Here is a 17,584-nt window from a genome sequence, read left to right on the forward strand (position 1 = left end):
CAACAGAAAGAGGGAATAAAACCTAAAATCTATCAATTACTCTTTATTTCTAGGCCCTGATAATATTGCTGTTAATCACTTGTGCAAAAATAAAATCTATAGCTTAACTGATCTGTCTTTTCCACCCATTGACTATTGAAGGGTAAGAATGACTTAGGAAGCTGGGTGCGGTGGCTCATGCCTGTAATATCAGCACTTTGGAAGGCTGAGGCGGGCAGATCACCTGAGGTCAGGAGTTCGAGACCAGCCTGCCCAACATGGTGAAACTCTGTCTCTACTAAATATACAAAAGTTAGCCAGGTGTGGTGACGCATCTGTAACCCCAGCTACTCCGGAGGCTGAGGTAGGAGAATTGTTTAAACCCAAGAGGTGGAGGTTGAGGTTGCAATGAGCCAAGGTCACGCCACTGCACTCCACCCTGGGTGACAGAGTGAGACTTTGTCTTAAAAAAAAAAAAAAAAAAAAGACGTAGGAGAGAAAACTAGTCAAATCACTTATATGTTTTATATGTTTAAAAGTTGGGCATGTTTTAACAGCATTGCTTCACTAATCCCTTTATAATTTACTGAAATTACTAACAGATGGAGTGCAATTTAGCAGATCAAGATGGAAAAAAACAGGATTGAAGAACATTGCGTTATGCTAAAACTGATATACTTTTAGAGTAGTTTACATATTTTGTGAAATTTAAGAAAAGACAGTGTACCATTAATTGCTATTGCCAAGCCATTTCTATCATACATTATAAAGAAAGATTGATATGGGAAATGATATATTGGCTTATAGATAATTACATACTTGAATTCAAATTTCCTGAGCTCCTTTTAGGAATCAAATTGCATGTTGTCTCCCTTGTTTAAACTCACTCAAGGACATCAGCTCCATATGTTTGAAGGGAAGGGCAGGACTGGATGTAAAGGCAGCAGTACTCCCGCCGTGCTTCCGCTAAAATGAAATGATGAGAGTGGGAATGACTTAGATCCACGGAGTGATGGCGGTGCCAAAAGAAGCAAAGTGAAGTGGGAATGATAAGCATAAGAAGGAAAAAAAGTGAGGGGAAAATGTACAGACAGACACAGACAGTCGCGAAGAGAGATGTGGAAAAAGAAAATCTACATGGCTTGATACAGTTTATTTCAGATATTCAAGAATGGTTAAATATTAGGAAATAGATGTATAAAATAATATCAATTCAATAAAAGGAAAAAAGCCTTATAATTTTCTTCATAGATGCCAAAATGATATCTGATTATTGTTACATTTTTTCCCAAATCAAGAAGAGGAGGGAACTTTTTAGCGTGAAATCACCAGGCATCATGATACTCAATGGTCGTTAAAAAAGGGAATCAAGATATTTAGGCCAAGCACAATGGCTCACACCTGTAATCCCAGCACTTTGGGAGGCTGAGGCAGGAGTATTGCTTAAAGCCAGGAGTTTGAGACTAGTGTGGGCAACATAGCAAGACCCTGTCTCTACAAAAAAATTAAAAGTTAGCTAGGCATGGCAGCATGTGCCTGTAGCCCCAGCTGCTTAGGAGGATGAGGCAGGAGGCTTGCTTGAACTCAGGAAATTGAGGCTGCAGTGAGCTGTGAAGGTGCCACTGTGCTTCAGTTTGGGCGACAGAATGAGAACCTGTCTCTATTTAGAAAAAAAAAGGTATTTAATTTCAACACTGTTGTTTAGCTTTTTCTATAATTTCTAGCCAATGTAATAAGAAAAAGATACTAAACATAAATATTGTAAAAGTAAAAATAATTGTCATTATTTTTAGCTGAAATGACCAGCATATCTACAAAACCCAAGAGGGTTTACTCAAATTTTAGTAAAACTAATAAACAGTTTATTAAACTAACCTGTTTGTTTATTTTGTTTTGAGACAGGGTCTCACTCTGTCAGCCAGGCTGGAGTGCAGGGGTGCTATCTCTGCTCACTGCGACCTCCACCTCCCAGGTTCAAGTGATTGTCCTACCTCAGCCTCCCAAGTAGCTGGGGTTACAAGTGTGTGCCCTGACACCCAGCTAATTTTTGTATTTTTAGTAGAGACGAGGTTTTGCCATGTTGGCCGGGCTAGTCTTGATCTCCTGACCTCAAATGATCCACCCGCCTTAGCATCCTAAAGTGCTGGGATTACAGGCATGAGCCACTGCACCCAGCCTCTAACCTGTTTTAAAATAAATGATATTTAATGCCTGTTCTTTAACAATGGAAGCTATTTAGAGATTATAAATGAGAAATTCTATTTAATTTAGTCACAAAAATATCAGAGTAAAAATAAATACTAGTTACAAATAAATAGCCAAATAGAAATAATAATGGGGCCTGGCATGGTGACTCATGCCTGTAATCCCTGCACTTTGGGAGGCTGAGGCGGGCAGATCATGAGGTCAGGAGATCGAGACCATCCTGGCCAATATGGTGAAACCCCGTCTCTATTAAAATACAAAAGAAAAAAAAATAGCCAGTTGTGGTGATGCATGGCTGTAGTCTGAGCTATTGGGAGGCTGAGGCAGGGGGAATCACTTGAACCCCGGAGGCAGAGCTTGCAGTGAGCTGAGATCGCACCACTGCACTCCAGCCTGGTGACAGAGCGAGACCCCGTCTCGAAAAAAACAAAAAATACATAATAATGGAGAGCTTGCCTGTCAGACTTAGTGGACACATATCAGCAGAACAGAACCATGATAAGTGAAAAGGAGACTTTGGATTATATGAACATTTCATTACCTTTCTAAAGGGAAAATGAAGGTTTTTAGTAAATGTTATTTAGAAAATTAGTTAACAATTTGGGGCTGGGTGCGGTGGCTCATGCCTGTGATCCCAGCACTTCGGGAGGCTGAACCTAGCAGATTGCTTGATCCCAGGAGTTGGAGATCAGCCTGAGAAACATGGCAAGACCCTGTCTTAAAAAAAATACACAAAAATTAGCCAGGCATGGTGACATGCGCCTGTAATCCCAGCTACTCAGGAGGCTAAGATGTGAGGATCACTTGAGCCCCAGGGAAGTCGAGGCTACAGTCAGCCATGATCGCCACTGCACTGTAGCCTGGGTGACAGAACGAGACCCTGTCTCAAAGAAAGAAAAAGAAAATTAGTTAACAATTTGGAAAAAATTTGTTCAACTTCATGCTATACCCACAAAATAAATGTCAGAGTGAAGTGTTCAATTAAAAAAAGTTGTATCATAAAGCACTAGAATAAAATAATAAATAGATAACTGATTTGAGGAGGAACAGGATTCATGGATTTTTTATAGTTAAAATACAAGAAAACGATTTTACTAGATAAAATTTTAAATCCCTATATATGAAGATTTTATATATATATATATATATATATATATATACATGCAAATTAAATGTCAAGTCCCAAGCTTTAAAAATTTTGTAATATAGGTGACAGGTGGCTAATAAACTTCATATACAAAAGCTATTATAAGCCGCTAAGCAAAGATATTGTTTTAGTAGAAAAATGAGTAAAGAATGGGTGCAAACAGCAACATGAGAAAGCTAAATGGCCAAAAAGTTCATGGAAAGACTGTTTAATTTAGAGAAAAGGAAGTGAAAGTGCAAAGTGAGATTAAACCTCTGAGTATTAAACCTCAGTGTTAAATTCTGAGTATTAAACCTCTAATACTCAGAATAGGCAAGGTCTTGGAGAAACAAATTGTGTTAGACACCATTGGGAAAACAAGCTATCTGATAATTTGGCAATATATATATATCAAAGGCCTTAGTACAATAAGTTTACACTGCTTTATAATTGAAAAAATAAACGTTTTTTTTTTTTTTTTTTTTTTTTTTTTGAGACAGGCTCTGGCTCTGTCACCCAGGCTGGAGTGCAGTGGCAGAATCTCGGCTCACTGCGTCTCTGCCTCCCAGGTTCAAGCAATTTTCCTGCCTCAGCCTCCCGAGTAGCTGGGATTATAGGTGCCCACCACCATGCCTGGCTAATTTTTGTATTTTTAATAGAGATGGGGTTTCACCATGTTGGCCAGACTGGTCTCAAACTCCTGACCTCAAGTGATCTGCCCACCTTGGCCTCCCAAAGTGCTGGGATTACAGGTGTGAACCACCCCACCAGGCCTAAAAAATAAACTTTTTAAAACAAAAGAGACAGTCTAAGGCATACGTTCAGAAAGAGATAGACATGGACAGTCTTTCATTGTTCTGCTTGGGGAATCTTTCCCTCTGTTTTAGAAGCAGCTGTATGTTCATCTATCCTGTGCTAAATTCCTTTGTGTTATTTTCATAGCTGCATGAATACAGGAGGTTAGCACCTCTGGATCTTTACTCCCTGTCTAAAAAACTAAGTCTATAATTCACATTTTTTTGGTCTAGGGGATAGCACCTTGAATATGTAATTCCTGAACTCACAAATGGAAGCAATGTTAATGAATCATCTAGTTATTGATTTTTTCTCTTCAAGTCAGGGTCACAATTCACGTGGGTAGTATGTTGGAACAACTGGCTGAAGGGCTCTGGAGTTGGAGAAGTGGTATCAGGTTGTATTAGTCCGTTCTCATGCTGCTAATAAAGACATACCTGAGACTGGGTAGTTTATAAATTGGGTAGTTTATAGAGGAAAGAGGTTTAATTGACTCACAGTTCGGCATGGCTGGGGAGGCCTCAGGAAACTTACAATCATGGCGGAAGAGGAAGCAAACGTCCTTCGTCACATGGCAGCAGCAAGAAGTGCCAAGCAAAAAGGAGGAAAACCCCTTGTAAAACCATCAGATCTCGTGAGAACTCACTCACTATCACGAGACTAGCATGAGTGTAACCGTTCCCATGATTAAATTACCTCCCACCGGGCCCCTCCCACAACACATGGGGATAATGGGAACTACAATTCAAGATGAGATTTGGGTGGGGACACAGCCAAACCATATCACAGGTATTCTAGCAGGGAGTTTTCATCATCATCGCTTGCCCTCCTCTCCTCCATGCTCAGTGTTGCCACCTCTTTTCCTGCTAGCCTTCCTCCCCGTTAAGATTTGTTTAACTAATGTAAGTATTTCAGACATTTCTCCATGGAATTCTATACTACAGCTCTGTCTCAACAAGAAACCCAAAGCCCCACAAGTTGTTACATCTTCACTGGTAATCTCATTGAGGTGTCCTGTCTATAGGATTCCACACTTCATAGCTGTTAATGAGATTTCTTCACTCAGACCTGGAAGGAGGTGGTTTGAAGCAGAAACCGCAAAGCACGTGGCCTTTGGACCTTTAGAATGCAGCGTGTTTCCAGTGTGGTGGGGTACCTGCGTGGCTCGGTGGGTGGGAAAAGCCAAGTTCATGGGGTTCACATAGTGTTTTTGTCAGTTGGTGGTCTAAGGAGTCTTGGATTTGTGCTTTCCTTTTCCTTCCAGGGGAGTTTTGTGGCTTGCATGATTGCCCTGCTGCAGCAAATGGACGACAGCCACTATAGCCACTACATCAGCACTTTCAAAACCAGACAAGACATCATCGTAAGTTGCCTTTACTGGTCCTGGTAACCTGAAGACTTCTTATATTTGGTTTAAAAAAATGCCTGAAGCTGAGCATCGTGAGTCCAGGGTTCTCTTCCCACGCACCTCCAGTGCTATGTGGCTGTCCACAGTGATTACAGAAAGGAGAGAGCTGATTCCTACTTTCTCTCTTTGATAGGATTTGAAAAAGAGTACAACACATATACCAAGAGGTTATCACACACTTTAATCTCTCTTGGATTTAGAGAGAGCCCTTATTTAGCAACATTTGGGAGATGTTTTTTGCTCTGAAAACAGGACTTAATACTTGGTACAGTAACTACTCATGTCATGGCAAGGATTTTAGAAGGCAGGGGTGTGCAAAGTCTCCTAAGACGTGGTTGATACCATCATTTTGGAGAGGGCAACAAAAAGAGGTAATCCCTGCCCTTTACAACTGGTCCGTGTGGCCTGTTAGGAACCTGGCCGCACAGCAGGACATGAGCAGCAGGCCAGCAAGCATTAACTCCTGAGCTCCGCCTCCTGTCAGATCAGCAGAGGCATTAGATTCTCATAGGAGCTGAATCTTATTGTGAACTGCACATGCGAGGAATCCAGGTTGCCAGCTCCTTATGTGAATCTCACTAATGCCTGATGATCTGAGGTGGAACAGTTTCATCCCAAAACCATTCCTGCCCCCATCCGTGGAAAAATTGTCTTTCCTGAAACCTGTCCCTGGTGCCAAAAAGGTTGGGGACTCCTGCTTTACAATATTTGTAAGTTATCTTCAGATGAAAATATTTTGTTCTCTATTGTTTTAAGCAGGAAAATTGTTCTCATAGTTGCTGTGAAGCACTCGTCTAAGAAGCTGAGTTAGGCCTCCAGCTGTGGCTTCACGGCACCTTCCCTTCAGGGGATTGTTAGTGGCCCTTCAGACGTCCATGAAGGTGTTATTAGACTTTGCAGAGCAGTGGACAGGATGTGCCGCTGGATTAGCACACTGTTGTCATGTTGACACTAGTCTTTGGATAACTTCCCATCATCTGTGCGTACTCCAGTCTCTTTGTTCTAGATTTTCCACTTTCTGCCTCTGTCATGCTGAGTAGATGGCCAGTGCCCCCATGGATTCGCAGCTCCTTCCTTGCCCATTACCCACCTTTCTGCCATGCCCACATGATGGACAAACATACAAGGAATTGGAAGGAAAGTGCTGTTTGTTATTATTAGTTGGTTCCATGGTGGACTCTCAATGCCGTGTTAGACTACGTGGCTTTAGCTGAAGGTCTCCATGAGCCTCTGCTTGGGCCATACCCTGGCAGGCAGCATGGCATGGGAATCATAGCAATATGTAGATGCGCCTGTGGAGACCAGGCGCAAGAGGCCCAGGATGGGGGGTGGGGGGTGGAGGAGGAAGGCCAAGGTTAGCCATGTGTTCTCTACAGGCAGGTGGTGTAGCGGGTAAGAGCACAGGCTTTAGAACACGCAGCTCTGGGTTTGAATTCTGACCATTCCACTCCCTTGTATGCAATTTGGGGCAAGCAGTTTAACCTCACTGAACTTCAGTTTCCTCATCTGTAAGATAGTACCCACCTTGAGGGTTAATTAAGTGTTGCTTGGCTCCATGCATGGGAAATGCCCAGCTTCGTGCAGGTAGGCATGTAGCTAATGCCTATGAGGACTAGCTGTTTGTAACAATAATTGTATTATTATTGCTATATAAAGTAAAATTAACAATAAAAATTTTAGGGATTTTGTTTCAAATTTCCTTCAGAGAGCAGGCAAAATAGGGAAGTTTTAAGGTTAAACCCTGACAATTTGGCTCCATTGTTAAGTAAGAAAAAAAGGGGCGTACCTCCTGTTTGCCAGCATGGTGTTGAGCTCCTCCAGCTGTATTATGTAATTAAAAGAGGATCATTATCCTCACGAGGGAGCTAAGACCTGGAGAAATGAGGGAACTTGCCTGAATTTAGTCCCCAGTGGCTGAGCTACCGTGCACAGCTAGGCCTTTGCCTCCCTGTGGCCTTTCAGTCCCTCATGCTGCCTTCTGAGTGAACCGCATGAAGGCCCTTGGGAAGTGGTGGATAAAACCAGGCTTTGGGATTCCCTGTGAGTTTCCTTTATCATGCCGTCTCATTAATTTAGATTTCCAGGAGTTAAATAGGAGTCTGTATCTGAAGCAAATAACAAGTATCTAAATTCAATCCTTGCTTCACAAACCATGAATTCTTATGGATTTAGAAGAAAAGTTAACAGAATGGCTAATAAATTGGTGGAAGCACTTAAAATATATAATGAGGCCGGATGTGGTGACTCATGCCTGTAATCTCAGCACTTTGGGAGGCTGAGGCAGGTGGATCACTGGAAGTCAGGAGTTCGAGACCAGCCTAGCCCATGTGATGAAACCCCATCTCTACTAAAAATACAAAAAATAATTACCCAGGGATGATGGCAGACACCCGTAATCCCAGCTCCTGGGGTGGCTGAGGCAGCAGAATCGCTTGAACCCGTGAGGTGGAGGTTGCAGTAAGTCGAGATTGTGCCACTGCACTCCAGCCTGGGCGACAAAGCAAGACTCCATCTCGAAATAAATAAATAAATAAGTAAATAAAATATATGATGAAACGAATTTGAATTCATTAATTATGTCTAGGATTTCAGAACTGAGGGTGGGTATGTCTAACTCGCCATAAAACCAGGGGAGAATCCACAGTTGCACACACACACTGGCTGGCCAGGGAGAGTCATTCCCCATGCCGTTCAGCATCCAAAGTATAGGAAGTTACCCAGCTTGACCAGCATCTCAGAAAAATATGGTTAGCAATAGGACCTGGGCCTCCTGTCTCTCACATACTGTGTCCAGGCAGAACTGTGTAGGTTAGTGCCAGAGAAACTGGACAGGGCTTTCAAGAATCCCAGTGGAAAAGGCCTAAATTTAGCTAACTAATAAAAATGCCTTCAAAACATTTTAGCTTTGATTTCAACTCTGATTGTTCTATTTCTGAATTAGTTTTTGCTCACAGCCCCCTTTGGAGCAGAAGAGCTCTGTATGCTTAAGCGATTAGTTATTAGTCATCACCAGCCACTGTTACGATCCATTTTGAAGGACCGTTTAGGACCTTTCTTCCAGGCTGCACATGATAACGTCCCTGGCGCAGGAAGAGTGGTGATTCTGCTTCTTGTGTGTATCACTGTGTCCTTTTCTAACCATAATAAAGGAGAATTGAACTGAAATCTATTAAAAGTATCCATTTCCCCACAATTGTTGGTGAATTATGTTTAAGTGCATGAGATACATTCTGACAACCTGTGGCAGCAGAGGAAGAAAGAGATAAGGGTTGCAAACTTGGGGTCCAAAGCTCCAAGTTCTCATCCAGCTCTTCTCCTTCCCACTTTCTTTTTTTCCTTTTTTCTTTTCTTTTTTTTTTTTTTTTTGAGATAGAGTCTCACTCTGCTGCCCAGGCTGGAGTGCAATGGCACAATCTTGGCTCACTGCAACCTCTGCTTCCTGGGTTCAAGCGATTCCCCTGCCTCAGCCTCCCGAGTAGCTGGGACTACAGGCATACACCACCATGCCCGGCAAATTTTTGTATTTTTAGTAGAGATGGGATTTCACCATGTTGGCCAAGCTGCCCACCTCGGCCTCCCAAAGTGCTGAGATTACAGGTGTAAGCCACTACACCCAACCCTCCTTCCTACTTTCTATGCCCTTAAGTGAGTCCTTTAGTTTTTCTCAGCCTCAGTTGTACCATTTGTAAAATGTGGATGATTCTTTTTGTCCTCATCTTCCTTATAGGGTCCTACAATATAAAAATCAAATTGCATCACAGCCAGCTGTAAGAATGCTTTGTTATTCCTAAAACCCTTGAAAGATGGGCTGTCACTGTGGGGCTAGGAACATCCTGTTCTGAGGTTGTGGTTCTGCTTGTATACACGCCAGAATAAAGACTATGAATGTAACCCAGTTTTCCCCCAACCACTCCTCTGTTCTCCGCAGGACTTCCTCATGGAAACTTTTATCATGTTCAAGGACCTGATTGGAAAGAATGTCTATGCCAAAGATTGGATGGTGATGAATATGACTCAAAACAGGTGAGACAGCCCATGGCTGGCCCTGAGGCATTTGTCTGAATACCTAAGGCTGCTGTGTGAACTTTGGGAAATGTCTTTAAATCCCTTTGCCTCAAATCCATCATCTGTAAAGTGAGGATCTTCCTGCTCCAGAGGTCCTAATTTATGTGCTCATGATCTTGATTTTCCCAGGGTAATTGCCTTTGCTCCACCTCGGGCTCTCTACTCCCTTCTCTAGCGTCGTCTCTTCAGTGCTCTCATGGTAATTGTCATCCTCAACTCTCCACTGCACCTTTCCGTGGCTCCACGTGGCCTGTGTCATCCTGATATTCAGGGCTCACCAGTTAGTGTCTGTTCTATGACCGGTCCATGATGTATTTAACCAGATTCTTCTTATGAACATTTAGATTCTTTCCATTTTCTGTTAATGTGAAATAGCACTGTCATGGCCTTCCTTGCTTTACATATTTAAAAATATCCATGGTTATTTTATCAGGATATACTCCTAAAATAATTTAGTAGTTCAAAAGTTTGGTGAAATTATAGGGCTTTTGATACACAGTGCCAAACTAACTAGTTGCTTCTGCTACTTCCCTGTGTATGCTACCTGTACTCCAACCAAACTGGCCTCTGCCCAGTCTCTGAACACATGGTCTGCTCTGCCTCACACCGGTCTTCCGCCAGCAGTGCCTTCCCCATAACCTCTGGCTGTCAGCATTCCAGCTATTCTATAAGGGTCTTCTCAAGCGTCACCTCCAGAGGAAGCCTTTCTGACCTGGATGTCATCTCTTCTTCCTTCGATTTTCCATACCCCATTCAAACCTTCTTGTAGAATTGTTTTCAGATTCTATGTTGGGTAATAGATGTACATGTTGTTAATTTCCCCAACCAAGCTGTAAATTTCTTAAGATCAGAAACTGTGTCTTTCAACACAGACGTGAGCCTGTGCCTTGCAATTGCTAGCCCACAACAAATACTTGTTGAACAGAAGTGAAATGAACTGAATATATATTATATTAAAAGAGTGTTAGAGTTTAATGAGATAAATAAACCATTATTGTAAGCATTATTATTAACTCTACATGATACCCAATTCTGAGTAATTCTACTCTAACACCTGATTAGAAGAAGCCTTCTCTGCTATGTACAGATTAGATTTAAAAAATTACACCAGAAACCCTAAGCTTAAACAGAAGGATCATAATAGAGTCTATATATATTACCCTCCTCTGAGGCTTAAGAGTCCTGGTTTGCAGTCTCAGATCTACCTTCAATTACCTAAATTGGGATGTGGCCCTGAGTGGCTCTTCTTATTTGTTCTGTAAACTGACCTCCTGTGCCCCATCTGCAGATGGTGTTAATGCTGTTGTCTGCAAGGACACTGTTAGATTATGAGGTCTTATGATGCCAAGTTCAGGTTTGGTTTGGTTTAGTTCTTAATATAGGTGGGAAAAGGTTTCAAAGGACATACAGTTGGCTTCTTTATCTGGTGTTTTCCTTCCGCAGGGTTTTTCTCTGTGCTATAAATCAGTTTGCTGAAGTTCTCACAAGATTCTTCATGGATCAGGCAAGCTTTGAACTTCAGGTAGGCATGTGACTCACCTACCTGCTTCTAGAATTTTTGGCCATGGCAAGAGAACTATATGAATTTGGAAAATGTCTCCTCAGATTTCACTGTTTTCACATGAAAAAGGTTTTCCTGTGTTTTTTCATATCCTAAAGCACATATGCCTGTCACACTGTCCTCCAAACACAACAAAATAGGGGTGGTTTCTTCTTTCTATAAAGGTTAACATATGTAAAAAAAAAAAAAATCTTAAAGAGTAATAGTAGAAGATCAAAAATATAAATAGTCCTCCTTGTCGCTATAAACATTTGGAGTTGACCCTTTGTATATTTACACAAATGCACATAGACACACATGGCTACAAATAAGCACACAGGTAACTCTCCTACCTACAAATGAGTTTGGTTCTAAAGAACAGTTCTTATGCACAGTTTGTTGAAAGTCCAAAGGAATTGCAAAACAGATGACCACTAGCTCTATCTTCATTCATTCATTCATTCACTTATCCATTCATCCATTTAACAAATGTTAGAGTACTTACATGTACAGGGCCCTATTTTGCGCCCTGGTAGGGGCATTTCCCTGGTGAAGGCAGGTAAGTTCCTTGCTCTCATGGAGCTTACCTTCCAGAGTACTCCGCATTTTGTGGGTGATGTGCTTTCTGTGTTCTTTGTCTTTGCGTGTGTCTGTGGAACTGTTATCAGTGGAGGTCCTTGACTACAGATTGTCCAAGTTCTTGACATTTTGAACAAAATGCACAAACAAAGCAATGAAAGAATGAAGCAATAAAAGCCAGATTTATTGAAATGAAAGTACACTCCACAGAGTGGGAGCAGGCTCAAGCAAGTGGCTCAAGAGCACTGGTTACAGAATTTTCTGGCGTTTAAATACCCTGTAGAAGTTTTCCCATTGGTTACTTGGTTACACCCTATGTAAATGAAGGAGTAGCCTGTGACCAGTCTGACCCTCCCACCAATTGTGGGAGGGGACCAATCAGAGGTACTTTCAATTTTTCATCTGCCACAGAGTGCAAAGGGGTAGCCTCTGATCCTTTTGTTACTTGGGTGTGGAGAGGTGGGGTTTTCCTTTTGATTCAGTTCTAGGAAGTCAGTGTGAATTGGCCTTCAGTGCCCTGCCTCCAGGCCCTGTTTTCCTGCCTCAGAACTTTAAAAGTTGAAAATCATAAGTAGAGGAAAGTATACACACATACAGACACAGAGATGCATACACATATAGATGAATATATATTGTATGTATGTGTATGTATATTTGCCAAAATGGAATTGAGCTGTGCAGTTCTTTGGTACTCTGTTAATCTATTTTCCTTTTTCAATGATCTGTGATCTTTTCAATAATGTTGAATATTTTCCTGTTTTTAATGGCTGAATATCATCTGTTCTATGACTGGTCCATGATGTATTTAACCAAATTCTTCTTACGAACATTTAGATTGTTTCCATTTTCTATTATATTAAATAACACTGTGATGGACTTCCTTCCTTTAAATATTTAAAAATATTCGTGCTTGGCTGGGCACGGTGGCTCACGCCTATAGTCTCAGCACTTTGGGAGGCCAAGGCGGGCAGATCACCTGAGGTCAGGAGTTTAAGACCAGCCTGGCCAACATGGCGAAACTCCATCTCTACTAAAAATGCAAAAACTAGCTAGGCGTGGTAGTGGGTGCCTGTAATCCCAGATACTCGTCAGGATGAGGCAGGACGCTTGAACCTGGGAGGCGGAGGTTGCAGTGAGCCGAGATCGTACCACTGTAGTCCAGCCTGGGCGACAGAGTGAGACTCTGGATCAAACAACAACAACAAAATCCGTGGTTATTTCATCAGGATAAAGTCCTAAAAGTGTTTACTAATTCAAAAGTTTTGCAAACTTTTAGGACTTTTGAAACATAGTGCCAAAGTACATACTATAAATAGATACACTTCTTGGCAGCAGTTTTCCTTTATCCCAGGAGTAAAGAAAAATATAATAGCTTAAATTTTTTTAAAAAGCTTAACATTAAGTCTCAAAACTTTTAGGATTGAATAATCAAAACCTAAGAAGAATGTAGATTGTATTTTGTTCTTTCATTAATCTCTTGTTAATGACTTTTTGCCATGTGACATTGTTTTATTATGGCCCTTATTAATGTTATTTTTCATTTCCTTTTACCCACACAATTAATTTTGAACAGCTCTGGAACAATTACTTCCATTTGGCAGTTGCATTTCTCACCCATGAGTCCCTTCAGCTTGAAACCTTCTCACAAGCCAAGCGCAACAAAATTGTTAAAAAGTAAGTGTCCTTTTAAAGTTAAGATCGGGAAGGGGCTTCTTCCGTTTGTTTATATTGAGAGCAATATTTCAGATATCACAGAAATTACTATTTAGTGGCTACCCATGTTGTTAGTGAGGTAAGTCTTCAACTAATTACTTAATAGACCTCACATTCACCCAGGTTCAGCTCTCTTTTCTTAAGGCCCAACCATCTTCCCATCAGTCATCCCATGCTTTTTATCAAATCTGTAGCTGGAGACGGACCTTGGCTGTCAGTGTGCCCATCCCCAAGAACAGCTGCGCCTCTGCTGGCAGCTTCCCCAAATTGCAGGCATAGTACCTCCTCATTCATAGCGCTTCACAAAGCACACTCCTTCAGCACAGTTGCTCCACCTTCCTGCCGTTTCAGCAGAGAAAGCCAGGTCTCAAACATTGCATTAAAATGCCCTCCAGATTCCTGGTTTGGAATTCAAAATGGAATTATGTGCAGAAGTGATAAGAGATTTAGGGAAGCATTTCATTTCATTGAGAGACTGGAATCCAAAGATCATGTCGTTAAAAAATAACTTGAGGAATGCATTATTTGAAGACTTTGAAATTTTAGTTGTGTTCCCCTTGTTGGGATATCTGCGATATGTAGGAAAATTATTTAGTGTCCCTCTACTTCTGGTTCCTCCCTCAAAAACTGCCTACATATATAAAAACAGCAAATTATTTTTTGCTCCTAAGGACCAATTTTTATCCCTTTGTGGACAGTATCACTCCCATTGAGAGTGCATGGTGTAGAGCCTTCCAATGTGAATATTTTGAAAAACACGCTGGAATGGGTGTATATTACCCCAATATCAGTCTATAAAGTATATAAGTATTTAGTCACCTGTTAGACATTAGTCACAGTACTGTATGATCATACTTCATTCACCTTCCTTTTCATCAATGTTTGCCGTGTTTTGTTTGGCTTTGTCTGTGCCTCACTCTTCTCCCTGAAGTGAGTTTGTTAATCTCATCTTCTCAGTTATTTTTCAGCGTTTCCATTTGGCTTTATTCTGCTGTCAAGGTCCCCCGGCCTCTGTGCGCCTCATTCCTTTTGGGGGCTCGTTTAGGTATGAACCTCATCTCTTAAGGTTGGGCCTTAAGAGTGACCAAGAGAGACACAGACTGTTTTTACTTTCCTTCTTATTGTGTTTATGCAATTCATTTCTACTGCAAATCCTCCTTCTAGTTTATGATCTTCTTCCTAGATATGGGGACATGAGAAAGGAAATCGGCTTTAGAATCCGGGACATGTGGTATAACCTGGGTGAGTGTCTAGCCTTGAACAGGCCTGATCACAACCTCTGAGTGATAAGCATCCCACGATGAAGTCTTTTTTTTTTTTATTTTAATCCAGATAACCCTGAGATGTATTTGTCTGTGTGTCTGGAAGTGAAAGTTGATTTGTGGGTTTCATTGACAATGAACTGTCTTTTACTCTGGCATCCACATGTTATCAGAATCTGAGTCACTCACTTCTGAATTGAGTTGTTTTAACCTTTTCTTTTCTTATGGAACTTGTGGAAGAAGATTTTAACACTTTCAGTGAAATAATTTTTTAATATCTTCATTCACTTTTGTTTCAGGTCCCCACAAAATCAAATTCATCCCATCCATGGTGGGTCCCATTCTGGAGGTCACTCTGACCCCTGAAGTAGAGCTCCGGAAAGCCACAATCCCCATTTTCTTTGATATGATGCAGTGTGAGTTCAATTTCAGTGGAAATGGCAATTTCCATATGGTAAGAAGTGGCAGACCGCGTAATATTAGTAAATGGACATATAGTCAAATCATAACTCATTTCTTTCTATATAGAGAAGCAGTAACCTAAATAATGCAAGTCCATGTTGATCTGAAAGTTCACTTTACATTTCATTTTGTAAAGCAATTAGAGATAGAGTCAGACAGTGCAACCCAGAGCCTGGAAAAGATCTTTTTGCTACATGTCTTTCCTAAGGCAACACCTGTCTGTAGAAAATTAAAGGAAGTTAACTTCATGCATTTTAATCCTAGCTGTTTCAGTATAGCCTAGAGAATAATGTAGTGAATTGAATTTAAAAACCTATCTATTATAGTACGGCTGAAAGCGGTACAATGGATTAAGTTCTAATCCATTACTCTATAGCTTTGAGAATGTCATTTTCCTGGTATGTCTTCCCTGTGCCTCTGTTTTCTTATCTACAAAGTGTATTAATATTTAAAGGACGATTTCGCATCTATGAACCTCTGCAAAAGCAATCTCACTGCAGAGACTTAGACATGAAACTGAAGTAAAATAGAAAAACAAGAATTATTATTCTATTTTTATATGCATAGTTGTAACAGAAAGCAATGTTTTGGATAATATGTTTTTAATCAAATGTAATGCAAAGGACAAAGTAACATGAGACTTTGTTAGAAGATTTTGATAGGGCCTTGGTGCACAGTTTATGAGTGACCCTCTGTGATCCTCCCTGTCTGTGCTGGAAACAGTTCACAACTCAGTGAATGGGTTGGCCAAGTCTAGAAAGTTGGCCATGTCTTCTTCTAAGGATGCAACATTTTCCTGTGAAATTCTGCCTCTACTTTCAGTTTGAGAATGAGCTGATCACAAAGCTGGACCAGGAGGTAGAAGGGGGCAGAGGAGACGAACAATACAAGGTTCTTCTGGAAAAACTGTGAGTATTTCAGGAACAAAACCTGAAGTCAGTGGTGTCATTTAGTAATAGAGAAATACAGGGGTCCTGTTGCACCGATAGAGCAATTGAGTAGTCTTAGAGTCACTAGGGCGACCCCCACTGTGGTCTTCAGTATGGTTATGGGGTGTATACTGTCCACAGCTGACATTGTTTATCTGGTGGGAGTCAAATGCTGGTATTTTCCTGGCCAGCCTGGCCCTAGAGAACACAGCAGATGGAGGCAAGGAGGAGGTGCAGAGTGGTGGCATTTTGCCCAGTGTTTGAATTTTTGAACTTCAACAAAAGTATTAGCACTTCTAATTATAACTGCAAAGTAACAATTTAAAGGAAAAAATATTTCAAGGTCTGCTGTGTATGTAAAAAATACCTTAGGACCCATGAAGGACATATAACCAAAGCAGTTCTGTCTCCAGCCAGGTTGGTCTTTTTCCTGCCCTGTCATCCACCCCATCCAACACATCTGTACCTCTTTCTGGGCTCCCATTATCACCACTGTCCCCTCTTCCCCCACCACTACACTCACCTATAACCCTCTTGCCCTCCTTGGCACATGTGGAGTAATGAAGAGTGGGAAAGTGATTAAAAACACATAGGTGTTGGCCTCAGTGAGAGATTGAACTTCAAACCCTGTTTTCGCCACATATTAAGAGTTTGGCTTTAGTCCAGTGATTCTGCATATCCAACACTTCATTTTTTTCCCTCTCCAATAATAACATCTATTTTTTGATATCATCATGAGAATTACAGGAGATGATGTGCTAACATAGCATCTGTTGCAGAGTTCATGACTAATAAATATTGGCTGCTCTAGTGTTCATGGTTGTTATTATTACAATTTGTTTTTGGTGTTTGTTTTTAAGAGATAGGGTCTCTCTCTCTTGCCCAGGCTGGAGTGCAGTGGTGCAATGATAGCTCACTAAAGCCTTGAACTCCTGGGCTCAAGCAGTCCTCCCGCCTCAGACTCCCAAGTACTAGGACTACAGGCATATGTCGCCATGCCCAGCTGTTTCTTATTTTTACTTGTGTAGAAATGGGGTCTTGCCGTGTTGCCAAGGCTGGTCTCGAAATTTTGCTTTAAGTGATCCTCCCACTTCAGCCTCCCTAGTAACTAGGACTGTAGGCGTGCACCACCATGCCCAGCTGGTTTTCATTTTTATTTTTGTAGAGACAGGGTCTTGCTATGTTGCCCAGGCTGGTCTGAAACTCTTGGCCTCAGGCAATCCTCCAGCCTCAGCTTCCTAATGGGCTGGGATTTACAGGCATGAGCCACCACGTCTGGCCTAGTATTATTATTATTATTATTTACAGGCCTACCCTTCATTCAGGTTGTAACTACTCTAGACCATTGCTTTCTCATGTTCCCTGAACTTTTCTAGCGTTGACCAACTGCATCTCCAGCTGGGTGCTTGCCTCAGTCACTTAGTTGTTCACCTGTTCGCCTGTTTTGTGTGAGTTTTGTGGATGAGAGTCTGTGTTTGAGGACAGTGCTCCCAACTCTATTCTTTTTTGAAGATTCTCTAA

General features: G+C 41.4%; 1 protein-coding gene across 4 annotated transcripts in view; it reads left to right on the top strand.

The window, feature by feature from the left end:
• Positions 1-17,584, top strand: part of DOCK5 (dedicator of cytokinesis 5) — a 229,664-nt gene that overhangs the window by 171,058 nt on the left and 41,022 nt on the right. For all 4 annotated transcript variants that reach the window (XM_519666.8, XM_009455048.5, XM_063816247.1 and 1 more), the window contains 7 exons: positions 5,370-5,468; positions 9,442-9,536; positions 11,022-11,100; positions 13,271-13,371; positions 14,594-14,652; positions 14,972-15,126; positions 15,957-16,042. In XM_519666.8, coding sequence (XP_519666.2) covers positions 5,370-5,468; positions 9,442-9,536; positions 11,022-11,100; positions 13,271-13,371; positions 14,594-14,652; positions 14,972-15,126; positions 15,957-16,042 — 674 coding nt within the window. The remainder of the gene's footprint in view (positions 1-5,369; positions 5,469-9,441; positions 9,537-11,021; positions 11,101-13,270; positions 13,372-14,593; positions 14,653-14,971; positions 15,127-15,956; positions 16,043-17,584) is intronic.

Source organism: Pan troglodytes, chromosome 7 (genome assembly GCF_028858775.2).
Source record: "Pan troglodytes isolate AG18354 chromosome 7, NHGRI_mPanTro3-v2.0_pri, whole genome shotgun sequence".
NCBI lineage: Eukaryota > Metazoa > Chordata > Mammalia > Primates > Hominidae > Pan > Pan troglodytes.